Source organism: Chaetura pelagica, unplaced genomic scaffold (assembly GCF_000747805.2).
Source record: "Chaetura pelagica isolate M959 unplaced genomic scaffold, ChaPel_1.0 scaffold55, whole genome shotgun sequence".
In the NCBI taxonomy this organism is placed as follows: Eukaryota; Metazoa; Chordata; class Aves; order Apodiformes; family Apodidae; genus Chaetura; species Chaetura pelagica.
Genome location: NW_009953571.1, coordinates 3,184,808 through 3,212,611, shown reverse-complemented (window position 1 = coordinate 3,212,611; position 27,804 = coordinate 3,184,808). Strand labels below are relative to the sequence as shown.

General features: G+C 39.8%; 1 protein-coding gene across 1 annotated transcript in view; it reads left to right on the top strand.

Moving 5' to 3' along the window:
* The window catches only part of LOC104390453 (chromosome unknown open reading frame, human C11orf49), a 78,516-nt gene that overhangs the window by 16,567 nt on the left and 34,145 nt on the right, over positions 1-27,804 (top strand). The window contains exon 3 of the mRNA XM_009999590.1: positions 4,005-4,135. Within this exon, the coding sequence (XP_009997892.1) occupies positions 4,005-4,135 (131 nt within the window). The remainder of the gene's footprint in view (positions 1-4,004; positions 4,136-27,804) is intronic.

The following is a 27,804-nucleotide window of genomic DNA, read 5'->3' as shown; positions in this document are numbered from 1 at the left end:
CAGCAGGCAGAGGCAAAACACTGCAGTGGGTTTCAATTGGGATGTTACCATAGCATCCTGGGGCTTTTACAATCTATTCAGAAGTCCAAACATTTGAAAAGAGTGCTTGAAAGTTTCTGAACTCTGGCAAGTTACCAAAATGTAATTACACAAAAGACAAGGCCTCACTGAAAGCAGCTCTGTTCAGAGATGAAGCACCTGAGTGCTAGAGTTCCCAGCACAGCCATTTCTGAGAGCTGGGGCTGTTGTATCAGAATCTCGTCCCAGAACTTTTTTTCCTCCTCTCCTGTGCACATGCCATCCCACAGCATGGGATGCAGCTTTCTCACCAGTGACACTGGAAGAGACCGTTGTGTGGTTTGACTGCTCTGAGGCATGTAAAGGAAACAAATGAAAAAGTAAGCATCTTGAAGTCCCTACTGCAAAAGTTTCTTTAGATCTTCCCATGGAGCAAGAACCTTGGTTTGCTTCTCTCTCTTTTTCACAATATTCTCACAAGTGAATGGGAGCAGCTGTTGTGTTAGTGGAGTATCCCATTGCACAACAGTTCTTGTGTAAAATATGAGTGTTAGGAGTGAACTGTTGTTAGCTAACGAACATTCAGTTCAATTTCCAGTCTCAATTTCAGAAAGACAAATAAAATTACATAATGAGTAAGTTTTGTTAATATTCTAATTTGCCCACTCTGTTTCCTGCTAATGCAGAAGGCCAGAGGAGCCATTCAGTTTGCAATAGGAGGACTTAAGACTTGCAGAATTGCTGAAAGCTTTCTTCTTGAAGGAATCTCTTGCAGATGGCTGCACTAAATGCCTAAAAGAGTAAAAGGAGCAGTTGATTAGAGAAGTGAAAAATTATTTTGCCTGCTTCTAGGTTCACAAACCCACTTTTAAATGACTGAGGAGCTTAATCTTATTTCTTTTCCTAAACATACCCCTTATGTTTGTCAACTTTCTGATAGCTGCCTTCTCCTATTACATCAAGTTTCTTTTTCTATTCCAATTCGTATTTTCTTCATAAGCCTGTCAAACCATCTCACCTTGTTGAGATAGGCTAGTTTGTTTCTAAGTCTCCTGCAAGTGTGCTGATAAGCTCTGACCACTTGACTTTGCTAAGGCTATGAGTTGTTCAGAGAGAGGAGGGCAGATAGAGTAAAGACCGAGCAATCCTAAGGGAAGAATCTCAGCAGCTGCTAAGCTTGATAACATTTGAGCTAAGTCTTAGTCTGCAGTTTGTTTTATTTTTATGTTCGAAAGAACCTGGAAAAGGTGTCTGTTCACATGTGTGTAAAAATCATAGGTAGGGTGTTGGTCATGCTCCCCACAAGCTATTGGAATATTTGCAAACAGCTTTGGGTCATCACAATTTCTTTTTCATCCAGAAAGTTTACCTTTAAGCTGTTACTACTTGCCACATTAATGGTAACTTCATCTCTGGGTAATTGTTAAGGAAAAGGTGGCCAAGTTATTTTTGTACTGCCCATCTACCCATGATAAAGGAATTTCAAAACATATAATTGGTTCATAGCATTTCTGTCTCTGGTAGAGATCTTGACCCTACCCAAGAATCCTCTGTTGATTTGTCACTGGGCTGCTTGCTGGTTGGGTCTGTCATGGGCTGGCTTCTTTGAGCTGAGCTTTTACAGCTTCTAAAAAGGAATTTATTGTAGGGTCTCTGAAATGCAGCATCTTAACTGGAATAAAAATTCTGACTCCCATGCTTGCAGATTTAAGCTTTTGGGCAAAATCCTTCCATTGTATAGTTAAACAAAATCTTATTGCACTAAATGAGAAATGAATGAAATATTGTACCTTAGCTAGCTGGCGGCACTTGGCACTTGACATCCAGGTGTGCTGATGTTCCAACATATCCACCCACTCTTTTACCTGAGTAAGCAACAACAAATGATATCATACCCTTCTGCCTGCTAGGTTTAGAGCCATCTCATGACGAAAATGGAAGCAACTTGAGTTTTTGCTTATTAGAACTAAGGAATAATATAGCAGGGCTGTCTGCTGTGAATTAATAGTATATTAGCTTCATGTCTGAACCTTTCCATTATTGTAGTGCCAGGATCTGCTTCCAGATGTTGCATGGGCTGTAGTTATTCTGAGCAACATAATTTGGTGCATTTAGTTGGATCATTGGGTCTTCTCTTTCTTTTCCCTTATGTGTCATATTTCTGAAAGCTGCTTTCTCCTATTACACAAAGTTTCTTTTTCCCTTCATATCCTTCTTTTCTCCATCAGCCTGACAAATAATCAGCAAAATATTGCAAATAGGAAATAAAAAAGTCTTACACACTGTGGTTTGGGATGAGAAGATCTGAAATCCCATTTCCAGCTTTGTCACAGGCATCTTGTGGGGCTTCATGCAAGTTGCTTTCCCTTGCTCTGAACTCATTCACTTTTAAGGCACTGAGCTACAGCACTTAGTAATGAATACTCTTTACTTACAATGATAGTCATGGAAGCCCTTTCCTGTAATTTTGGTATATTTTGATCAGGCACATGATTTATTTATTTACTTTAATCTCTTGGGACAATGGCTGTTCTTTTCTTTGGTTTGTACAGCACTGGTATAGTGGTTTCATAAATACAAAATAACATATTTGTCCATGACGTTTACAGAAAGAGTATTTTGAATTCCTTGATTCAAGAGTCACAAGCATTTCTTAAGTACAATCACCTTATGATTATCTTATTTGACTTGCATTTCGTTCTGGATAGGAGGGCTAGAAACAGTGTTCTGCATCTAGCAGTCAACACATGACAAAAAAATTCTATTTACTTGCGTGGCTTTGAAAACCAGGACATTAAAAAACAGAAATTGTGATTATTTTAAGAAAAAGTTGAATTGTCTTCTTAACTACATACACCCACAGTTATTACATGACTTTTTAATTTTGTCTGGTATAATTATCTTTCAAATGTGAGACCTTTTTCTATGAAGGATAAAGTTATTTAAATTATTTATATTTAAAGAGGTGATTTAAAATTGCAAACTGAATGTGTTCACACTGGCCACTGGATTTTGTCTGTTATGGAGATGCTACCTATGGAGAGGTTATGCTGTAAGCTTGCATCTTTTCATTAATTGTCTCCTGTGAAGGCGAGTTAAGCTGCCATCCCAAGTGAATGGTTTTTAATGATCTCTCTGGAGCATCTGAAAGCTTTGTCCCACTTGCACAATGAAGAGTGAAATACACAAAATCTGTCTTTGAGACAACCCTGTCATTATAGCTTTTGGTCTATAATGTTTGTATTTGCATTTCTATTGTTCTTGCATGTTGAGCTTTACCATGCCCAAAGGAGAACTTCTTAGACTTCAGAGAAACCTTTTTGACAAATGTTTGCTACAATAAGTTAGCCCAGAGTGCTTACAACTCAAATACGATAAATGTGTACTAAAATGCAAATCTGTGAATATCAAATTTACTATCCATCATAATGACCAACTACTCTTTTCAAAGTAAACTTGTGCCAAGTGTTGTTTAGTGAAATGTCAATCTGCTTTTCATGGCAACTGAAGTAGATGTTGTACATCCAATACATTCAATTTTCAGTAACCTAGAAATGAGACCTTGAGTCTTCTATTAAAGAGTTTTTTGGGGTTTTTGTGACTTCACAGAAAACTGTGATGAGAATAGCAGTGAAGTTCAAATGGCATTAAAAGAAGGGGCATCTTCTGGTCAGATAAACAACATTTACTCTTGGGCAGCCATTTTCCAGTGGATTGGTTTCAGATAAGTGGCTCTTGGACACCCCTTGCTAGGATTCTTTAGAATGAGTTTTACTTTCACCAACTTCAAATTCCTATAATTAAGTTCCAATGTGTGGTTTTTGCAAATAGTCTTCTCTCTAGAGAACAGATGGGTATAAGCTTTGGAGGTTTGTTTCCACAAATGTAACTTCCAGTAGTTTTCTTGCTAGTGTTCCAGCTGGCCCCAGAACATTCACATCAGTTCAGCTTTCTAACATTCTCTTGTTTTGACTTTATCTCCACAGCTTTAACAGCGTGCGGCAGGGAACACACATCTTGTTCCGTGAGTTCAGCTTTGTTCAAGCCACTCCTCATAACAGGGCGTCTTTTCTTCGGACCTTCTGGAGGTGTTTCCGCACAGTAGGGAAAAACGGAGGCAAGTATTCCAGCATCTGCTGTTCTGTTACTTCAAAATTAAAATAATTATCTAGGCTGTTAATGCAGTACAAATAGTGACACTTGACACTGTTTTCTAATACTCTTAACATTGTTAAGAGGGAGACACAGTTGCCTGTGGAATAGTTAAAAAATGCTCACAGCATAAAGTAGTGTAGGAGCATCTTGTTGCCAGTGCTTCTTCCATTACAGAAGAGCATGTCATAAAACCATAGAATGCTTTGAGTTGGAAGGGACCTTCAAAATCATCTAGTTCCAATCCCCCTGCATGGGCAGGGACACCTCCCACTACACCAGATTGCTCAAAGCCCCATCCAATCTGCCCTTGAACGCTTCCAGGCAAGGGGCATCTACAACTTGCCTCGACAACCTGTTTCAATATTTCACCATCCTCACGCTAAATAATTTCTTCCTAATGTCTAACCTAAATTTCCCCTCTTCTAGTTTAAAGCAATTACCCCTTGTCCTATCACTACATCCCCTTGTAAAAAGTCCCTCCCCAGCTTCCCTCCAGGCCCCTTCAGGTACTGGAAGGCTGGGCTGCTGTGAGCTCTCCCTAGGGCCTTCACTTCTCTAGGCTGAGCAACCATGAATCTCTCAGCCTGTCTTCATAGGAGAGGTGCTCCATATCCCCGATCATCTCTGTGGCCCTCATTCGAATGTGATCCAACAGCTCCAAGTCCTTCCTGTGTTGGGGGCTCCAGAACTGGACACAGTACTTGACATGGGGTCTCACAAGAGCAGAATAGATGGGGAGAATCACCTCCCTCGACCTCCCAGTTGTGCTTCTTTCGATGCAGCCCAGGACATATTTGGCTTTCTGGACTGCAAGCACACAATAGAAGCTCATGTTGAGCTTTTCATCAACCAACACCCCAAAGTCTTTTTCTTTGGGACTGCTCTCAATCCATTTTCTGCCCAGCCTGTAATTGTGCTTGGGACTGTCCCAACCCATATGTAGGACCCTGTTGCCTGCAGGCAACAATAGATCAGATTTGCGAGCCTGTGTATGGGAATGGATGGAAAAAAATGTGTGCTGGGAGTTGGTGGATAAGAGCAGTGTAGCATACATGGAGTTGGTTAGAACATAAGTTATGGAGCATAAGGGAAGTAGGTGCTCAGACTCTCAGGCAGTTGCAGTACTTGGGGATTTTTACTAGGAGCCCTGCAGGAAGTAGAGTACACTGAGGTGTCAGGCCGTGTAGGGTGGTGAGCGCTGCCACCCGAGCTGTGCCTGAGCTAGTTCTGGCACAGCTCCTAAATGATGTTGCATGATCCTGAAGCAGAGCCACTGACAACTGTGTGACCTCTTCCTCAACCCTACCCACAAGCAAAAAGCTCTAATGCCAAAATAACTATTCAGCACTGTACTATCTTGTGTAGCTATTCTTATACTGAACTTGGTACATTAGGTATTACGAACCTGGCCAGAGTTCAAAATAAACTCATGTAGCTACATGCAACTAAAATTATGTTTTGTTTTAGTTTTTAATTTAGTATTTTAAGCAGATGCACTGAAAGTTTCTGTACAAATATGAATCTTGGTGGGGTGTTTTTTTTGGGTTTTTTTATTGAAAGCCTCACTTGTTTTAGGCTATTCAGCCTCACTTCTTGTTGCAGGGAAAACTAGAAACATTCCCTTAAATATAGATGAAACTTCACCTTCTGGCTGAGCTGTGCAGCACTTCTGCTGCTGATGAACAGAACTTGCAAGACAATGAATAATGACTTGACTTTTTTGACACATGCCATTTTAAATCCTTGGAAAATAGGCAGTTGTAGTTAAATATGACAAAATCTGTAATTACCTACTGAAGTAACTGACTATGCTGGTTGTAACACCTGCTTCCCAGTGAAAGGTACTTGTTATGTTCTAAATAATTTATATTAGTTCAGGGGTACTATTTTTAAGATTTCAGGTAAATTGTATGGTACTAATCTAACCAGTATGCAGCGAGGACTTACCTAATTTGCGGTCAGGTCATAGTCAGGAAAGAGAAAATGTAATCTGCTAGAACATATTTCTGTAGGAGAGTTAGAGATTATAGTGAAAAAGCCATCCACTAGTACTGCTGCTGTCAGTGGTGAACCTCGTTGACAAATTGAGAGGAAGGTCTCTGAGCGAAAGCAGCCACTGCTGTACTTTCAGTGCAAGTCTTCATCAGGCTTCATCTATCTAACATCTAACTCAGCCAAATGGATTTGTTGGAAAGAACTGAGAAGTTTAATTACTTGTTCTCTTCCTTCTCTTTTGCTTTTAGCAGTTTTATGTGACTCTGGAAACGGTTGCAATAGAAAATATAATCACTGAGGTACTTGAAGGGGAAGGAGGAGCATAGGAACAAAAGCTCCGGTGGATGTTACTGTGCTCCTGTTGTGACCTTTAAAGAGTTCAACATATATATTTCTGACTTTAAAGTCCAGTGGCTACACTTTTTAGTCTGAACAAATATGGCATGTTTACCTATATATTTATACATATTTTCTTCTTATATTCACTAGGAACAAACATAAATGCATCACTTTAGAGAGCTTGCTGTCAATACTATCATCCGCTCAGTTCAATTTATTGATTCTCTGGCAGTAATTATAGACTAGAATGTTGATTTTTATCCATTTCAGTTTTGTTTGCTAAATTTTTTCTGCCATACTGGTGCATAGTGGAACTCTGAACAGTCATTAGCTCTGAAAAAGTAAACTCACATACGCTGAACCTGTGCAATGTCATGGGTGAAATATGGTGTTATCACACCTGGGCATAGACTAGACATGGATTTCTTTCCTCAAAATACATTGCTTTTAGATGAATACAGGAAGGAATCATGTTATACAACAAATAGCAGCAACCTGAAATTAGTTCACTGGTGATCCAAACTACAGAATGCTTCTCTTAACATTAGTGAAAGTCAGACTAAGTGATACACAAAGCAAGTAAGATTTGGAGCTTTCTTTACAAGTATGGCTGGTGGTGCATGTTCTAATTGGATAATTTCAGAAATTAGTTTTAAGTTGTTTCTTAATGATTAGTGCACTAGAATACAAGACCATATATACATATCAAATAAAAACAGTTATACATACTTGCATAGAATTATGACCCTGTCTACAGATAATTTTTTGCTACAGCATCTCTTTTTATGATGATACAATTTTGACAATTTTAACGTTGTATTATGTGCAGGTGTGTATTTGTGTTTGTGAGGCATGGTTGTGGTAGCATGAGGACTACAGGGGTGGCTCCTGTAAGAAGCTGCTAGAAGCTTCTCCCATGTCCAACAGAGCCAATGCCAGCCAGCTCCAGGTCAGACCTGCTGCTGGCCAAGGCTGAACCAAACTGCGACAGTGGTAGCACCTCTGGGATAACATATATAAGAAGGGGGGGAAATTGCTGTGCAACAGCAGCTGGAATTGAGGAGTGAGAATATGTGAAATATCTCTGCCAACACCAAGGTCAGGAAGAAGCAGGAGGAGGAGGTGCTCCTGGTGCCAGGGCAGGGGTTCCCCTGCAGCCTGTGGTGAAGATTGTGGTGAAGCAGGCTGTTCCCCTGCAGCCCATGGAGATCCGTGCTGGAACAGATATCCATCTGCAGCCTGTGGAACCCCATGCGGGAGCTGGCAGATGCCTGAAGGAGGCTGTGACCCCAGGGAGAGCCTGTGCAGGAGCAAGCTCTTGGCAGGACCTGTGGATGCATGGAGAGAGGAGCCCACATTGGACCAGGTTTTCTTGTAGGACTTGTGACCCTATGGGGGATCCACACTGGAGTCTCCCATTCTTGAAGGAATACCCCCCTGGACAGGATCCATTTCTGGACCAGTTCATTAAAAACTACAACCTGTGGGAAGGTCCCACACTGGAGAAGTTCATGGAGGACTGTCTCACGTGGCTGGGCCCCCATGCTGGAGCAGGGAAGACAGTGAGGTGGAAGAAGAAGCAGAGGAAACGTGAGGTGAACTGACCACAACCGCCTGCATTGCTCAGATGAGGAGAAAGTAGAGAAATCGGGAGTGAGGTTGAGCCTGGCAAGAAGGGAGGTGTGGAGGGAAGGTGTTTTAAGGTTTTATTTCTTGTTTTCCTATTGGCACTAAAATAATGTCCAAGTCAAGTCTAGTTGGCCCATGGTGAGTGATTTCCCTGTCCTTATCTCCCACAAGCCTTTTGTTATCTTTTCCCTCCCACTGTCCAGTTGTGGAGGGCAGTGATAGAGCAGCTTGGTGGGTACCTGGCAGCCAACAGGGTCAACCCATCACAAGGATGTAGATAAGTTTATAGGGTGCTGGTAGGAAATCCTGTTTATTTTATAAACAGCATGGGACAATCAACCTGCTGGCTCTGAAATGAGCAGCAGTATAGGTTTGATTAACATTGCCATATTACTTTTGAGACCTGAACTAGCATCTTTCTGCATTTGGTGCCCTGTGTCAGGTGTATGGAGAGTTATTAATTGTATGACCATTTATTTTCAATAGAATTTCTGTGTGCAGAAAAGGGTGAAAATCTGCCCATTGCCTTCTACAGCAATATTCTGCTCTGTCCCATTTTTCTTTCCTGGGTTTGTTTCTGTGCAAGGATTGCTCCATTCCTTAGTATTATCATCGACTTAAGTCCATGAAGAACTATGAACTATAAAGGCATCTTTGGCTTCCTTTTTCAAAAGTTCTACATTCAGTAACTTCCATGTCTCCCAGGATGTTGTTTTTATTTATTCTTCTGCCAGAGAAGTATTTATTGCCATTTCCCCCTGTCATTTACTTCAAGCTTCATTTGATTCATTTGAATTTCTGTTTTAGGAGTGAGTGGTGGCTTTTTCTTGGTTATGTCCACCTATCTGTGGAGGGTGTCCCTGATTAACTACATCAGTCCCAGGTCTGTGAGGATATAAGTCAACGTAATAAATGAGAACTTGCATCAAACCTTGGATCCTGGCTGGAGGAAGCAAGCAAGAATAAAATTAAAGATACAAGACGATGCAATTTCCAAGCTTATACAAACTCAAAAAACCCCAAACACAACAAAACAACAAACACCTTTCCACTTCTGAGTGTTTAATTGTGATTCTAGAAAAGCAGGCACTATCTAACAAATTACTGGACTGATTGCTTAATCCAGAAGCTGGTTTCTCTTCCTTGATAAAGGGAAATTTGCTGGTTTTTCTGTCAGTCTTGAAATAACCATGTCTTGACTTGGAATATGCACCTTATTCACCCAAGCAGATGCATCTAGCCATGAGTTCTCAAAGGACCAGTAAGAGATCTATCTGAACAGAAGCAACATTTAAATGTAATAATCCGTGTATGTGCAGAACCATGTACACGCTAATTGAAGTGCACTAACCCTAACACTACTGTTTCTCGTGGGAAATTAATGTAGATACTACTTTTCTACTTAATTCCTTATTCTTTTGAACTACTGGGAAGTAGTTCTTCATAGAGAAAAGGCAGCAGCTTTTATGTTACAATTTTCTGTGTGCCCTGCGACTTGCTGGGTTCTAGTTACATCGCTCCTCATAATTCCATTTGTTTGGGTACTAGATTTATTTTTCCTTTTGTCTCCAAATAGCAAGTAAAAATGACTGGCTTCACCAACTATGATAGTGACATACCACACTTCAAAAAGCAAAAGAAAAAGTGTTTTTAAAAAGAGGGTTTCTGTTTGTTGATAAGCTGGATCCGGTTTTTTTACAGGATTTCTCACTTTTTAGAAGCTTAGTGAGATGCATAGTTCTATTTTCAAGTATGTACAAGCATATCTGGAATTCCACATGCTAGGGGAAAAAAAAAAAAAAAAAAGTTTTTTTTAGAATGTGATACGGGTATTTTAAAAAGACATTTTTGATGTGTTAAAGCAACACTCTTGTATAGCTGGGAAATTAATGTAGATACTACTTTTCTACTTAATTCCTTATTCTTTTGAACTACTGGGAAGTAGTTCTTCATAGAGAAAAGGCAGCAGCTTTTATGTTACAATTTTCTGTGTGCCCTGCGACTTGCTGGGTTCTAGTTACATCGCTCCTCATAATTCCATTTGTTTGGGTACTAGATTTATTTTTCCTTTTGTCTCCAAATAGCAAGTAAAAATGACTGGCTTCACCAACTATGATAGTGACATACCACACTTCAAAAAGCAAAAGAAAAAGTGTTTTTAAAAAGAGGGTTTCTGTTTGTTGATAAGCTGGATCCGGTTTTTTTACAGGATTTCTCACTTTTTAGAAGCTTAGTGAGATGCATAGTTCTATTTTCAAGTATGTACAAGCATATCTGGAATTCCACATGCTAGGGGGAAAAAAAAAAAAAAAAAAGTTTATTTTAGAATGTGATCCAGTGTCAAGAAACTGGGGTGGACTTCACAAAATTTCTTCCTTCCCATAAACACCGATGATATGCAACACCCATAGTGGTGGTCACAGGACACCTAGCCTGTGTATTGAGAGCATAGAGCATAAAGCTCTGTTAGCAACAAATTTCTCCCAGAGGAGGGCAAAATGACCAAAAGTCTTGTTTTCCCTCTACTTATGCTTAAATTGACCTCTTGGAATCTAGCTGACCTGCTCTTTTGAATTGTCTGTTCCTCAGGACTCTTTAATTAAAACTGTGCTTTCTCAGTTTAAACAGCCCCTGCAGAGTTCTGCTGTGAAGCTTCATAAGGTCAACATATGCCTCTTCCAGCCCCCATGGCTTTCATGCCTTCTTGGGTCTCTGTTTTTAATTAAAAAGATTTTTCCTTAAATCCTTTCCAGCCAATTAGAGAAATTTTGCACTGAGAAACTTGTTTCAGGCCTGATGTATTGAGCAGTAAACAGAAAGCTCAGTCAGGATCATTGGCACTTCTTCTAGAGCCCAGTTTTCTTTGGTGCTTTTAACAGCTTTTCTCTTTTTTCTTCACCACCCCACCCCCCACCCCGTCCCTTCAATTCAAAATTGCTTCCAGCAAAAATAACTGCTGTTTGATACCTTAGATATAGGCCTGGAATGGTTCAACACCAGATACAGGATCTTTTCCTTCCGCTTAAGGGTGATTGTTACTTTATTTAGATGCACACACCACTGAAGCATAAAGCTGCTGCAGAAAGTATGTTGGTCTGTATTAACTGAGGATCCTTTTTGCAGCCTGTCGCTTCCCCTTCAGACAAATTTTGGATGCACAGGTCAGGAGAGTACGATAAGAATCATAGAATCCTAGGGTTTGGAAGGGACCTCGAAAGATCATCTAGTCCAACCCCCCTGCCAGAGCAGGGTCACCTAGAGCACATCACACAAGAACACATCCAGGTGATTTTTTAATGTCTCCAGTGAAGGAGACTCCACAACCTCCCTGGGCAGTCTGTTCCAGTGCTCTGTCACTCTTACAGTAAAAAAATTTTTTCGGATATTCACCTTGAACTTCCTATGCTCCAATTTACACCCATTACCCCTTGTCCTATCACTGGTCATCACTGAGAAAAGCCTAACTCCGTCCCCCTGACACTCACCCCTTACATATTTGTAAACATTGATGAGGTCACCCCTCAGTCTCCTTTTCTCCAAGCTAAAGAGACCCAGCTCCCTCAGCCTTTCCTCATAAGGGAGATGTTCCACTCCCTTCATCATCTTTGTAGCTCTGCGCTGGACTCTTTCAAGCAGTTCCCTGTCCTTCTTGAACTGAGGGGCCCAGAACTGGACACAATACTCCAGATGCGGCCTCACCAATGCAGAATAGAGGGGGAGGAGAACCTCTCTTGACCAACTAACCACACCCTTTCTAATGCACCCCAGGATGCCATTGGCCTTCTTGGCCACAAGGGCACATTGCTGGCTCATGGTCATCCTCCTGTCTACCAGGACCCCCAGGTCTCTTTCACCTACACTACTCTCCAGCAGTTCAGCCCCCAACCTGTACTGGGACATGGTGTTGTTCTTCCCCAAATGTAAAACTCTGCACTTCCCCTTGTTGAATTTCATCATGTTTCTCCCCGCCCAACTCTCCAACCTATCTAAGTCTCTCTGAATGGCAGCACAGCCTTCTGGTGTGTCAGCCACTCCTCCCAGCTTAGTGTCATCAGCAAACTTGCTGAGGGTACATTCTATACCCTCATCCAGGTCGTTGATGAAGATGTTGAACAACACCGGTCCCAGCACCGACCCTTGTGGGACTCCACTAGTAACACACCTCCAACCAGATTCTACCCCATTGACTACAACTCTCTGACTCCTTCCTTTCAACCAGTTCCTAATCCACCTCACTTCCTGGTCACCAAACCCATACCTGATCAACTTATCCACAAGGATGCTGTGGGAGACGGTGTCAAATGCTTTACTGAAATCAAGATAAACCACATCTACCGCTCTACCATCATCTATCCACCTAGTAATTTCCTCATAGAAGGCTATGAGGTTAGTCAAACATGATTTACCCTTGATAAAACCATGTTGACTGCTCTTGATGACCCCCATGTCCTTGATGTGCCTGGAGATAGTCACAAGAACAAGTTGTTCCATCACCTTTCCAGGGATGGAGGTGAGGCTGACCGGTCTATAGTTACCCGGGTCCTCCTTCTTGCCCTTCTTGTAGACTGGAGTGACATTTGCTATCCTCCAGTCCTCAGGCACCTCACCTGTTGCCCATGATTTACTGAAGATGATGGAGAGTGGCCTAGCAATGACCTCCGCCAGCTCCCTCAGCACCCTTGGGTGCATTCCATCTGGACCCATTGATTTATGGATGTCCAGATTACTCAACTGATCCCTAACCCAATCCTCATCTACCATGTCAAACTCTTCCTCTATCTTGACTTCTTCTGGGGCTATATGAATCTGGGGCTCATAGGGAGACCCTGCAGGAGTGAAGACAGAGGCAAAGAAGGCATTCAGCACCTCTGCCTTCTTTATATCCTCTGTCACCAGGGCTCCCACCTCATTCCTCAATGGGCCAATATTGCCTCTATTGCTAGTTTTGCTAGCTATGTACTTGAAAAAGCCCTTTCTATTATCCTTAACCTGACTTGCAAGGTTAAGTTCCAAGGAGGTTCATACCATTCTGTTGATGCAGTTTGTGAAACGAAATGTAGTGCACTGGAAGTTTCTATCTAATCTGTTTTTGTCCCTTTCTGACACCCCACTCCCCTGTATAATATTTCCTTTTCAACTATATCTCTGAACATGCACCAGCTCATCTTAATTTCCAAATGTTTTTTCAACTTCATGTTCTAGATGTACATCTGTCTCTCCAAATGCACTTTATTGCAAAACCCACAAGCTTTCTGCTTGTTTTTTAACATTTTCTGGCTGTTTTGTGTCTTTTGACAGTTCTTTGCTGATTGTGTCATTGGCAAATTAAGTTAATATGTTCTTTACTTTCTGTTCCAGTTGAATGTAACATTGAAATGAGCTTATGTACGGTGATTGTTGCTGCATTCTGCTAAGAAATTATCCAAAATTCAACTGGTAATTGTTATTACCATTTGCTTTGCAGTCTTTTGGCAAGTTTCCCATACCTATGACAGCATTCTTATTCAAACCAACTGAAATAGATTTTTTCAATTAAGACTTTTTTTGGTTCTAGTAGAGGCCTGAAGAGTTAGTATTCCAAATTGTGTGGAAGTTTCCTGGAATAAAATGAGTTCTAAGTTGCATGATCTGGTCTGAGATTCTGAATGCTCCTTGTTTCTTGGTCTATTTCTTCTCTCTCTGGACACAAGCCTTGATAGATGATCTGCACAGTACATGTGCATGGGTGATCGTCCAATAGAAGGTTGATGAAGCATTTCCTCCATTAACTAGTATGTTGTGCCATGTTTCTGGTCTACTCTTCAGCAGCAGAGATGCTGAAAGGGAGAGAGGGAGCTAGAGAAAGGAGATTAAAATCTTGTTTTCTCTTGATTGCTTATACTGTGACTTTCTGCAAAGAAGTTGTAAGAAAAGAAAAGAAAATTGCCTGGAACTGTTCAAGGCCAGGTTGGATGGGGCTTTGAGCAATGTGGTCTAGTGGGAGGTATCTCTGCCCATGCTGGGAACTTGGAACTAGGTGATTTTTAAGGTCCCTTCCAACCCAAACCATTCTATGGTTCTATGATTCTACTAAAAGAAGAGCCTCTGTGAAGCTCATGCCTGATTTCAACCCACTGTTGGTTATTAACCTGCCCTGAGATGTGAAAGTGCCTGACCTGAGAAAAGAATTACCTTCATCCCTGCTCTGTGAACATTGGCTTCAGTTGTGTATCTGTGTTGTGTAATGCAATGTTTGTATAAAACCCCCAAGATCAGGGTTGGTGTTTCCATATGGTACAGTTCAGCACTATCTTGAGATACCAGCTTGAGACCTGGAAGGTGCAGAGATCTATTTCTTTGGCAGTAGCCTGAGACCAGTTAATGTATCTCAGCATGTCAGATGACGTATGGGAAGTGTTGTGATGGTACATCTGTGTAGCTGAGGAATGAGCGCTGGTTCCTCTGTGTTGAGCTGCCATGAGCAGTGTAGATGCAATCTGAGGAAGAGCACTATGAAGAGAAAACGTGTTCCAGTTTAGTGTGTACAGAAGAGTAAGGCTGACATGAGCTCTATTTCTCTTTCTGTTAACTGTGTTACCAAACTGTTCCAGCAAACCTTTTCTGGACAGGCAAGATAATTGCTGCCTGCAAACTCATAATCTCAGAAAATCCCTGCTCTGCACTCTGTTTTGATGGCTTTGTTGCCATTCAGTATGTCCACGTTTGACTAAAAATGTGTGTTAGTTTAGCTGAACAGTACAGCTGTGCTTGTGTATAGAAGTTCTCACATAACTTTAAAGTCACCTTACCTCAATAAACGTCTGTTAGTCTGGTTTAAATCAGTATGATCATGAATCATAGACTCAGAATCATAGAATGGATAAGGTTGGAAGGGACCATAAAGATCTAAGGTTCCATCCTCCCTGCTATGAGCAGGGACACCTCGCACTAGACCAGGCTGCATGAGGCCTCATCCAACCTGGCCTTAAACACCTCCAGGGAGGGGCTATCAACAATCTCCCTAAGCAACCTATTCCAGTACCTTACTACCCTCATGGTGAAGAATTTCTTCCTGATTCTAACCTAAATTTCCCCTCTTTCAGTTTAAAACCCTTACCCCTTGTCCTTTCACTGCCCTCTCTGGTGAAAAGACCCTCCCCACCTTTTCTGTAGGCCCCTTCAGCTACTGGGAGGCTGCTATAAGGTCACCCCAGAGCCTTCTCTTCTCCGGGCTGAACATTCCCAACCCTCTCAGTCTGTCTTCATAGCAGAGGTGCTGTATATGATTAAAAGGATTGTTGGTTTATGCTGTTAAGCACCTTTCAAGAATCCTAGATGAGTATCAGTAGAAGTGATCTGCATGGATGATTAGTACTTTGATATGCTACTACTTCTTTGGGAAACGAGGATAAGGTAGTACTATGGAAAACCTGTAATCTGAAAATGAGTTATGAAATATATTCAGTAATATTTATAAACTAGGCTTAATCCATTTTGAATTTGTTGCAGGGGTGTGATTCTGATAATGCATGGTCTGATACCTTCCTTCATAAACTGATCTGAGTGTGATTTGCATTCCATGCTCTTACTGAGCATGAATCTCATCACCTCTGTTGACACAATGGGCCTTTCTTGAGCTTGGAGGAGATACTTGAATATCAGTGAGCTCTTCCAGACCCCTTTTTCTTTCTAGAGTCATATTCCATGAGAATCTTCCAAGTAGATCTTTGAAGAGATTGAATTCTGCTCTCTTGAAATCCAAAGCTGTGGTCCTGCCTTTTGCCAGGCAGATGAATTCCTGAAAGCTTAATTAAATAATTTTTCAGGTACAAAGGCAAAGACCTTTAGAAATGCTTCAGGTGCAGGAAAAGCTTCCATACCAGTTCACACCTTCCTAGACTTCAATGTCAGCCAAGAACCACAAATCTGTGGGATAAAAGCTTCGCTAGTTCTAGCGCTCGCAGAGATACTTGTCAAATCTTGTCTTTTCTGAGGTTTTCCTGCATTAAAATCTAGTCCCAGAACCAGTCAAAATTTACATCAGCTGATTTAATAACTGGTGTAGATTCCTCAGTAGAACTTGTGGAGTATTTGTAATGGAAAAAATAGCCTAGTGTTGCTTTAGAGGAGAAGCAATAGTACAAAGGGGAGGTAGAGAGTATGTGGAGTACATGATACACCTAAAAGAAACCAAACATTTGAAAAGAAATTGTTTTTTTAATTCTTTTCTGTTAGAAAGTAGAAGTGTGTCAGGTTCTGGAGTGTTACTAGCATTCAGTTTCATAGAGAGAGGAGAGACATGAGGAAAGGTAGTATTGTCCTGAATGGAATTTCAGCCCTTCCCATTTTGTTCCTTTGCACTGTAGATCAAACTTTAATTGTGAACTACATTCTCCCCCTCCTCTAGTGAGCTTGGTAGCTGACCGTTGTTTTTATTTTATATCATTGTACTATCCTCCTTCTGAGCTTCCCTCTTTGTTTTGCTCATCCGTTTCTCAAGTATTTGTTTCTTTCTAGCCCTGATACCTGATTATCTTTTACTACTTTTCTCCCTACTCTTTCTGCTGGTGTTAAGTTGTTGCATATTCAAAGTTCTCATCTACCTTCCAGTCAAATTTCCCTTATATAAGTCCCAGAAAAACTTAACATGTTATCTGAAAGGAAGTCAAGTTCTCAATGCTTTCGGTGGGAAGCTGTCTCTGCATCACTATCTGATGTCAGAAGTGAAGCTTTCCCTTCATTTCCTCTTTCTCATCCCCACTCCCCATGCTGCTAATAGATATTTCTTCATTTCTGCCAGCAGTGGCAGACAGATCCGTATTGCTGGACTGTGCAAAGTTAAAATGCAGAGCAGACACTAGTCTACAAAATTAGGATACTGAACAGGTAATATTGCAGCTTCTTCTTGAAAGAATTACAATTTTTCTGTCTAATCTAATTGGAAACTTTGTTTATCAAACCCTTGAAATGACTGAGCAAGTGTTATTGTCCTTAAGGCACTGAGAAGCATTTCATGGCTTTCTTCTGTGATAGAACCTCAAAAGTGATGTCTTAATTTCAGAATGGTGATTAATGATAACACTTTTCTGTACCTGCTGTCTGAGGATCCCTAGGGATTTTACAGATGTTAAGGAATGAAGCTTCCCAAAAATCTTGAAAACACTATTTTGATTTTGGAATTGCAGAAAGTGAGACAGAGAAATGAAGTGACTAGCTAAAGTTCACATATATATTTTTTGTATAATTAATTCAATTTTATATGCTAAAATCTTGTAGTTTTTTACCTATATAGGCTTATTTTAACATGAGACAAGTAGGAAAACACATTATTATACAGCTATATCATTTAGATAAATTGGTTCTAAGAACCTGTCCTCTTATTTTCTTTTTAAAAGTTTTGAGAGTAATCATTGCCTTAGTCAGGATAGATCACCATGCATGGCCTACATGAGATGATGTAGGATATATTTGCAGTTCTTTTCAAGTTTGATGTTATGCCCTTTACTACTTGCTTTTCTAGACAAAATCTTTAGAGCAAGATAGAAGTCAGATTAGTCAACATATGTCATCATGTTCATTATCTCTATTGTAGAACCACATGCTCAGTATGACTTTCTAGCAATTCTTCCCTCTTCAGGACAGGAAGGTAATTTCATGTTTGTGCATTAATAATGTGTGCCCTCTCTGAAAGCACCTTGGCTCATAAGGATTCTGATACTTAGCTGGGAACTGTATCACTTTAAAAGCCAATCCCAGTGTACAGAAGTTGCTAGCTTCTAACATAAAATTGGCAAGAGATTTTCCCTTTTGAAGGAGCTCAAAATAGAAACTACTTTATATGCTGGTGTATCTTCTTTATTCATCTTCCTTCATTGTAAATTCAGAATATTTCCCTTTTATATAAAGGTTGCAGTCTTTTGCTGTTTTTCCCTAGCTTCAAAGTATTATCTAGTAGAGTCTTGTTCAAGCATGTTGTCCTTCAAGGAACAACCTTATAAAATGGTTCTTTACCCTTAGGTCCAGTCTGCTAGGCATGTTGCACCTGTCTAGAGAAAGGTTTCCTAAACACATCTGTTCTGTGAAGGACCATCTTCTGAGTTCTTTTATTGAAGTAATGAAATGCAGAAGCCTTAGAACCTGATCTGGCTAATTTATGCCTTGCTATTTATCTGGAAATACAGGCTTAAAAGCTGAGCTTTGGATCTAAAACTCAGCAAAGTGGGATTTTGGCATTTGCTCTGAAGAAGCTGCTGCATGGGAAAGTCTAGTATGTGTGCTGGTGTAGCTACAGCCAAAGAACACCTGCTGGAGCTTGTCCCTTGTTGCAGCTTGTGCCCATCTTGTGCCTAAGCTTGTCCTATGAGTACAAAAGCTTGATGCCCAAACTAGACATCTAGTTTCCATAGAGGGCCTGATCCATGGTACAGCTTTGAGTAATCACTATCTGGTAATCTTTCTCTGTATTGATTATATTAGGAGTTTAGGTAGAGCAGCCTTTACATGGAGGACCTGATTTTGGTGCCTGACATTAGGCAGCATAAAAATTACCCTTCCACTCTGCATTTCAAATATGTACTGTTTTCCAGATTAATGCATTAAGCTCTTAGTGAAATGTGTCTTTCTATTGATGCTGTGTTGTTTCATTTTAGTTTGGCATTCTGTAATGCTCATGAATAAACCTTTTTTGAAAGTTTCTGATTCCATAATGTTTTGCTTCCCTTATAAACCTTCCACAACTTTTGTATCTAAAATATTCTCTGAGCAAAGCAAAGTGAACTCCATATTAAATTTTATTAGACTAGGAAAATTGGGAAAAAAATCAATAGTCACTGAAGTAAAGTTTGTAATCTCTTAAAGTATTTCCTTTGAATCCTAGATAAGACATCTTGCAAAACTAATTTTATAGAAAATAATCTAGTGAAATGTTATTTATCTGTTTTTCAGAAAGTAAACACTGCCTGCTTTAATAGATGCAGCAATTAAGCTTGGTTACTGAGGTAAGCAGGTTTTTAAGAATACAGCTACTGAAAACCTTGTTCATTGTTTCTTTTGGCTTTCTCTGTTAGCAGAACGTGTCTGCAACACCCCTCTACACACCCTTGCTTGCACACACAGTCTAGAGCTTTGATTTATAAGGTCTTACAGTGATTTAAAATAAATTAAATTAGTTCTTGCGTACTTAAAATTTTGTAATAGGCATGTATGTGAAGTGAATCTGTAGCCATATAGCTGATACTGGATAGGGCTGTGGCATTTTTGGTTGATGCCAAGAGGACTATGTAAACATTTTTGTCCCTTTTCCCTTCTTCTTGCTTTGTCTGGTGGAGCAAATGTGGGACAAGCAAAGAAGTTCAAACTGGTGGCTTCTGAATCCTGATCCTGTCAACCTGTGTCTTGGTCAAATCACTTGATCTCAGTGTACTTTCATTTTCCTATTTATAACCTGGAGTTCCAAATTTAGTAGTCTTTGGACAAACAAGTTTTGACTGGATAGATGAAACTGAGACTACTTACATATCTGTATAGATCAAATCTGACAGAATCAGTGCCTTAATGAACTCTCCCTTTTTTGTTAGTGGTAAGCAGGTAATTTTAGACTAATGCATGTAAACTTCCTTGCAGGTTCTTTCCATTAAAATCGTATAACTCTTCTTTAAATACACAAAAAAGCATGAGCAAAGCAGTACAAATATTTAAAATTTAAAAACTTTAATGTAAGTCTGCCTTCTCTTCTTCCCTACCCCACCCCTCCCCTCCTTTCACCCCCCCACTTCCCAATTCCAACTCAGAACAAATACATTCTGCATGACAGGATACTGGGTTTTTCTCAGATTATTGCAGCACACAGGCAGATGAGATTATGACAATCTACAGTGTAGCTGGGGCTAGAAGACAACTAGAATTCTACTGAAAAATGAAAAATTATTTGTGGAATTAAAATAAACGACTATGCAACAGTGGGGTTTAGAGAAAGGTGGGCCAGAAAACTTTTAATGAGTTTCAAAGAAAGCTGAAATGCCAACACTGGTCACCATCTTTGACAGCTTCCACTACATCTTGCTCTTAGGAATGTCTGAGTCCATCATGCGTTGCCAGAAAAAGGCCTGTGTCCTGCTCCATGTATCTTCTTGGGCTTTGACATGCTCCCTCCATTGTTGTCCCCAATGCCCAAACATCCCAAGTACTTTGTGGATTGAATCCTGGCACAGATGCAAGGATGGGGGCTCCAAGAGGTGTCCTGCTTCAGAACAAGAGCAAAACTCCATTTCCATGCCTCAGCAGTCCATCCTGCTCAAGGCACTGAACAGCATCCCAGCAATAGAGGTAACTTTTCCAGTTCTTGTCATCCAGTCCAGACAGGAGGGGAAACTTGGCCAAGGACCTCTCGATTGGAATGCAACTAGGTTAAGTAGCTTTTGATGGATGTCTAGAATATAATTAGGTAGTTAATTATAAAGATGAGTGTAGCAGAAAGCGAAGAAGCTTGAGCGTAAGTCACAGTAAATGTTTTTGACTAATCCATAATAGTGACATGAAAGCTAATGAATTAGGGGAGAGGGGTGGAAATCCTTGTGTGGACAAGCTGGATTTTGGGCGGGCTACCAATATAAACAAGGTTCCCACCCCAATATTCTTTCTCCCAAAACCACCAGATGATGAACAGTGCATACACATACGTCTCTTGAATCTTGCAGTGGATCAGACTCAATTGGATGAAGCAGATGAGCTGGAAATCAGCTGGGTGACTTTTTGTAAAGTCTGCTTTGAGCTTTAACTCTGCAGTTAACCTCTTAAATGCTCAATAGCTTTGAAATTTGTTGCAGAGATTGTTCTCCCATTTCTGCATGTGTAACTATATTGTTTTTCCCAGTCATGCTATTGTATGGAAGAGATGCTGTCTTCTGCAGTTTTAGCCTGGTCTGGAATTTACTTTTTTAAGAAATCCTTTACAGTTTTAGTTTGTGACTTCCGTGTCTGAATGCCAAGGAAGGTCTAGGGACCACTAAAACATCAGGATATTTCAACTGCTTTTTAACTCAATTTTGTATGCACTTTATTGCATGCTTTGGATGCACTGAACAGATATATTCTGATAAAACTACAGCATGCAATCCACTTGCTTTCAAGTAGTGTCAAGTGATTTGAAAAGGGCCAAAAGCACCGTTATGGATTGATAGCAGCTTGGAAGACAACAAAAGAGAGGCAAATTATTTCAGAGTTTTTGAAGGAGTCTGAGAATTCTGAGGGATTTTAAGTTTTTGCTTGTTGAGAAGCAAATTCCCAACCCCAGCATGTTTTACCTGAGTCGCAGGTCCTTTTGGTTACCTGCCTGGTAACCACATTACTTGTGTAGGCTTTGTCTAGCATGGAGATTAAGATGATGTAGTAGAGATGTTTTCCTTCTTTTAGGGAATGGGAGGAAGTGTGGTCTATTGTATCATCTCTTAATTCAGTCATCTTCAAATATGAATACATAAGCAGGTTAGAGCACCGAAGAGCACCTGCTCTGGCAGTTGAGTATCTAAGTGTGTAACTTTTGTTGATGGAACAGCTTAGCATTTGTGTGTGAGTTGAAACATCTGAATAACTGGCAGCTGGGTCTTTTCCCTGTAAAATTGCAGGCATTCTTCTCATATCATGCTATCCTTCCTTGCATTCCCTCTCATTGGCTTCAGTCCCTCCCTGAAATCTTCTATTTCAAGGCAGAGTCTGCCAAGGGTACATTGGCAAGAAAAGTAAATTCTCCCTCTGAAGAATTGGTGTCACTCATTAACATGTGAGAAGAGAGCTTGTAAATAAACAACAAATGATGTGGAGTTCTGTGTAGTGTTAGTTCTGGTAATGTATACAAGGTCATGTGGCTGGCTGGATAAGGTAGAGATACCATTATTGTTTAGAAAAAACTGATCCCTGCACCTAATGAAATGTTTGCCACTTTACTCCAGAAGTCTGTTTTAACTAGAACAACTGATGCTGTCTTTATCTTAGCATTACCTCTAGTGTCAGTGGTTTTTTGAGTTGATCTTAATGGGTGAAAGAGAACCAAGAAAGTACATGTTTGTGTTGTGTAGAGTTGCCCAATCTTCAGTTATATGCTGTCACCTGTAATGCATTTTATGATCCCATGTTGTATCTTTAAGATAAATAAAGGCAATATAGAAGTCTATGTTCCACCACTCCATGTGGCTGGGTTGCCCAGGGCAAGGTGGAATACTGCAAGTTGAAACCTGTTCTTCTGGAGATTGAACTTTTATTAACTTGAAAGCAATGTAATTTGTCTTTCTTCACAATCAATTTTAGAATGGCTTTAAAATCAGACTGCTATGCTTCATTTGGCATTCAGAGTTGGTTTATCCTGCTTTGCAATAGAAAAAACTTCAGCTCAGTATTTCAGAGAAAGATATCCTAATGATACAGTTTCTTGTGGCATAAGCTGGACAGGAAAAAGAGACCTGTTCTGGTCATAGGCCTAAGATAAATCTGAAACTGAAGCTGTTGTCTCCTCTGAATTGAATGCATCTGAGACTTTACTAATGCCTTAGTTAAAAGCTACAGACCCATGTCAGCATAGCCTAATCTATTTGCTGGTTAGTGAGATACAGCCTTTTCACATCCTTATGGCAGCTCTAGCACTTGTCCAAGCTTGTGCTTATCTGTTTCAGCAGGCTGAACTGGCAGAAAACTCTTCAGTACCTGTGCTGGTTGAGGTAGTTTTCTGCCAGTCTAGCACACTGAAAAATGCCCATGTGAGGTCACATACGAGCCAGGATGCAGAGTGCAGTTCTCTGCAAGTAGGGCTGTGTTGAGACTGCCTAGCAGTCTAGAAGTGTGAAAATCCCAGACTTGACAAATGTGGCCCTAATATACAGATCCTATTGATGTTTTGGCCAGTCTTGTTAAATAATATAATGTAATACAATACACTAATACTTTGTTTTAAAACCTCCTTTAGAGAGTGAAGTTTATAGCTAGAAAGTACCATTAGGCCTGTAGTCTGACCTGTGTAGCACATCATTAAACTTCACTTAGTAACACCAGTATTGAGCCAAAACACTTTTGTCTAACTGAAAAATAATTTGCATATCTTCCAGCAGGGCATTCAGGTTTGATTAAGTCATGTGAACCTGAAGGGGTCGAAGAGCCCCTGGGAAAAATAGCAGGAGGAAGCCATCAGCTGTTGGTGCTGCCAGAGCAATTAGGCTGGCCTGCAGCCCGGTCCCCACGGAGTTTTCATGGGAAGGAGAACTGCAAGAAATAGCCTTTTTTTGACCACTTCCCTGGTGTCCTTGCACGTGCTTGAGCACACGGGCTGGAAGCCTGACCCATGTGCAGCAGCTCTGCCAGCATGCAGTGGGGTGGCCCTTGTGCATGCTCCACACTGCTGCTGAGAAGATGGTTGCTTGGGAAGACTGCCTGTGGTGACAGAAGGGCCAGGTGAGAAGGAAGCTGTCCTCATGGAGAAGGGTGGTTGTTTATTTGATAACTTTTGGTTTTTTGGAGGTCAGAATTTACTAAGGCTTTCTTGATTTTGAACTGAAAATTATCAGTAGTGGCTAGTAAAATCAGAATCCTAAACACACTACTACAACCTGAACTTCTAGCAGTCTTTAACAGTGTGATTATCTTCACCTTAAAAAAGTAATTAAAAAACCTTCATTAAAATTACTTTCTTTTAAATAGTTGAATCCTATGTTGAAGCCAATTTGTTATTCTTCTTTTCAATAAGCTAAGTAAATGATCACTTTGAGCCTCTCTCTGTGAGGCATGTTTTGTAAGCATGTGGTCATTCTTGCAGTGCTTCTGACTCCTTTACAATTCTCACCATCAATCCTGACTTGTGGGTATTTCGGATTGGTCAAATACTGGTAACTCAACCTGTCTACTTGATGTGGCTGTGTTTACTCATCTGAGGACCATATTATTCTCATGATTACATTATTCTGAGCATTTGTGATCACCATCCTCTCTACTTGTCTTCATAGAAACTGTTTACCCAGGTGGAGGTCTCTGCATTCTTTGATTCTAGATACAGTCTTCATAAATGAGTATACTCTAAGCTAGGTCTGAGCCAACTACATCAGTGAGGTTTTGCTATGTTGCTACTCATTCCTTTTAAATGGTGTTTCTTTAGTTTCTATGTGGCTCACAAATGTTATCATTAATTTTTGTTTTTTCTAGGCCATTAATTGAAAAATTGCTTCAGAATATAGACCTAAGGGGCTATTCTTGGGGATCTCAAGAGAAATCACCTTCCAAGTAGTGATTTCTCATCCTCATTCTGAGATGTAACAGTTACCCTGTTAACATGTTTGGTGGTTGTTTTGAATAATTTGCATTTTTAATCACAGCACTGTGCAGTACAAAGTGTAGTATCTCTCAAAGCCTAACAGTTATTTGTTGTTTTTTGAATCTAGACTTATGTTTCCATTTGAAAAGATTACTTAATTCACCAAGATATTTTTTTTCTTGGTTGGTACCTATTACTTAGTAATTAACTGATGAAGTCCAATACTTCCTGTTTGAATGTTTTGTCTGGGAGTACTATCAAAGCTGGCCTTGGTCATCTCAAGCAATGGCAGCACCCTAGGCCCTATTTTGCTGCCATTCTTGCACTAATTGGTATACTGCGTGCTCTTGCTGGGGAGCCACTTCAGTTAAAGTAAGCCCCTAATCTTCAAATTTTTAAGTGCTAATGCAACTTCAGCTTTTTTCTGGTCCTATAAAATTTCCCAGGTGTTTCAGACTTTGAAAATGAATTCTCAGCAGTGCTGAGAGCTTGGCAGCCAACCCTCTTCAAAATTCTGTCAGAAATTATGAACATCTGCTTTTAATTTTTTAATATGTTAAGTACCACTCCACTACTGACATCTTCCCAAATTATCACTGAAATGGAAAACGTTTTGGATTGTGCAGAAAGAGAAGGATGATATGTAGTATATTAAATACAGCACATGAGTTTTCTGAACACTGCTTTATTTTCCTCCCCATGGAGCCAAATGTCAAGAGGACTATGATGACTACAGTTTTCTCTTGATATGCATATCATTATCTTTGTCTTTTTGACCCCTGATTTTTTTACCTATTTAATTTTGTTTCCCCTTCCTGTTTTCTGCAAATTCCTGGCTTCTTAATATTATTCACTACTGTCAGCAGACTCCTTTTTTTTTTTTACATTGTATTGTTTATTTTTATATTGCTTAGGAATCTATGAAAGATATCTATACTAACACTAGATGAGTTTTATTTGAATCTTCTAGTTGAAATATATGAGAAAGATTGTTAAAGATTGTCAGTGTTTTGGCAGAAAATCTATTCTCTCCAATTATCTGAATTTCATCTTTGGTAGGCAATGTGACATTCCACCCAAATAATGTGTAATACAAAAATCTGTCAATAGAGATGCTTGACACCACTGTGACAATTAAAGTTGTATGAAGCATGCAGGATTGATAGATGATGTGAAAAAAAATAGGAAAAGTGCTAAATTATTATAATGCCTAAGAATAGTATTTGCATAATGGCAGAAATGATTATGTAAGTTCCACAGACTCAAGGTAGATAAAGTTTTCTGCATGTTCCTAATTTTAACATATTCTGACATTTACAATGCTTTACCATACAAATATAATGCTGCATTACTGTCATGTTTTTCAATGGCTTTTCCTTGTTTGTTTGTTTTTAAGATAAAAAAAGTCTTACACAACTGCAATAATTGTTCAATACTAACTGCCCTCCTATCCCATGTATTGAATAAATTACACAATAGGTGATTTTTCTTCATTTTATAAGCTGTGCATGAAATTCAGTGACAGCTTGGACAAAGCCTTGTTATATTCTTTGTGTGACTTACCAAAATATCTGAAGTGTAAACAGAATGAAATTAAGTTTGAAATAGGAAATGGTAACATAAGAAAATGCTGTGAAGTTTCTAAAAGAGTTATTATCTAAAAATTGAATTATTCCTGTTCATCCTTATTTTATTCTCCTGAGTGGAAAAGCGTATTTTTTAATTGAGGAGGTTCAAAAGCAGGTCTTTCAGTTTACTCAAGTCAGAGTAGTTTGCTGTAATGCTGTTTCCTGTTCATAAAGTTGAATAGTCAGTCTTCTAAACAGTGGTAGAAACTGACAGCAAAGGCAAAATATGCCTTGTGTTGGCATGTCAGTCCAAGTGTGGGTGGGTTTTCAGAATTTTGAACTCTTCAGCCATTAATAACCTTCTCTGTGCAGAGACTAATCTGGTAATTTTAAAATTAATTATTACACTTTCAACCGCCTGATAATAATGAGTAACTCTTAAAAAACCCCAACAAAACAACAAAAAACACAATCTGAACTTCAAAAGGGTAGGTTCTCCCATTGGTTGGAAAACCTTAAAGCAGACATGGCACTTCTGAAGGAGACGCACCTTTCCAAGTCAAATACAAAGGCATGAGAGAGACAGGGTGGAACTCGCTGCATCTAATGACTTTTTTGCCCAGAGCAAGGGATGTTCCTTTATTGTTTATTCCTTTATTGTTTAATAAAATGGTTTAAAATGCAACCTCTGAATGCTACAAAACAGAGGCTCACACACCGTTGCTGAATACTAACGTAACTGGTTAAAGATTCATTTGTCCTTAATTAAGATGACCCCAAATTGCTTCAGATAGTGGCTACTGGAGAATATAATTGGAGGCACCTGGCACTTGTTCACTAATTTTAGTTCAAGATTTCACTCATGTAAGAGATACTTCAGTAGATAAACCCAGAATGATTTATTCCTTTAATTCTCTAGCATTAATAACCATAAGGTACTTCCTTAATGATTTAGAATTGCATGATGCAGGAGATAGTTGAACTTACTCTCCAAGAGATTAATTTCCTGCCTTTTCACTAATCTTAGCTTTTTTTTTTCTTTATTTTTTTAAACAGAAATATTATGGCTTTAATTCACCTTTTATAATCACAGGTACTGTAATTTGTAAAGTATTTCCTGGCACTCTGTCCTGTTTGCTGTGAAGGTAGGGACATTTTGTGGATTGCATTCTGAAGACAGTGATGCATTGCTTTCAGACACTGGAGAAATTGGGAGGGACTTTTACTGGGAGTCCTGTGGCTAGCTGTTCTACAAGGTGGCTTGCAAGGAAACTGCTTCTTCCCAGGGGGGACAACTGAGCCTGTGTCTAGATAAGCAGATGAGAATGAGTGGTAGGGAGAAGGGTAAGACTGCTTTTTCCAGTAGATGACCATATACAATCTATGTTTGTGTTACAGCTTTGCTTGGTGGTGATATAAGAGGCCCAGCAGGCCAGACTTGCTCTTAGCACCATAAAACTTCTCTTCCTTAGAAAACAATTTATATATAACTTCAGATCTCTTGTTTACAAGTGTAGCATAAGCTATCAACAGCTTGCTAAATTTGTCTTGTCTGACTTTAAATGCATGCTGAGGAGTGGGAGCCAAAACAGAAGGATGACTAGTATATTGGCTCAAATAACGTTTTACTGAAAATACCCTGCTTGCGGGTATTTTGAGCCTCTCTCTGAACTTCCAATACAAAGAGTATTATGGATGCTTAAACCACTTTCTTTATGATATAGATGCTACCCTTGGCTTATGATTCTTCTGCTCATCCCAAAAGTGTCAGAATATTTTTTTTCAGTTTTTCCAAAAGCCCACTTCTGTTACAGCAAATGAAGCAGCTTCCCC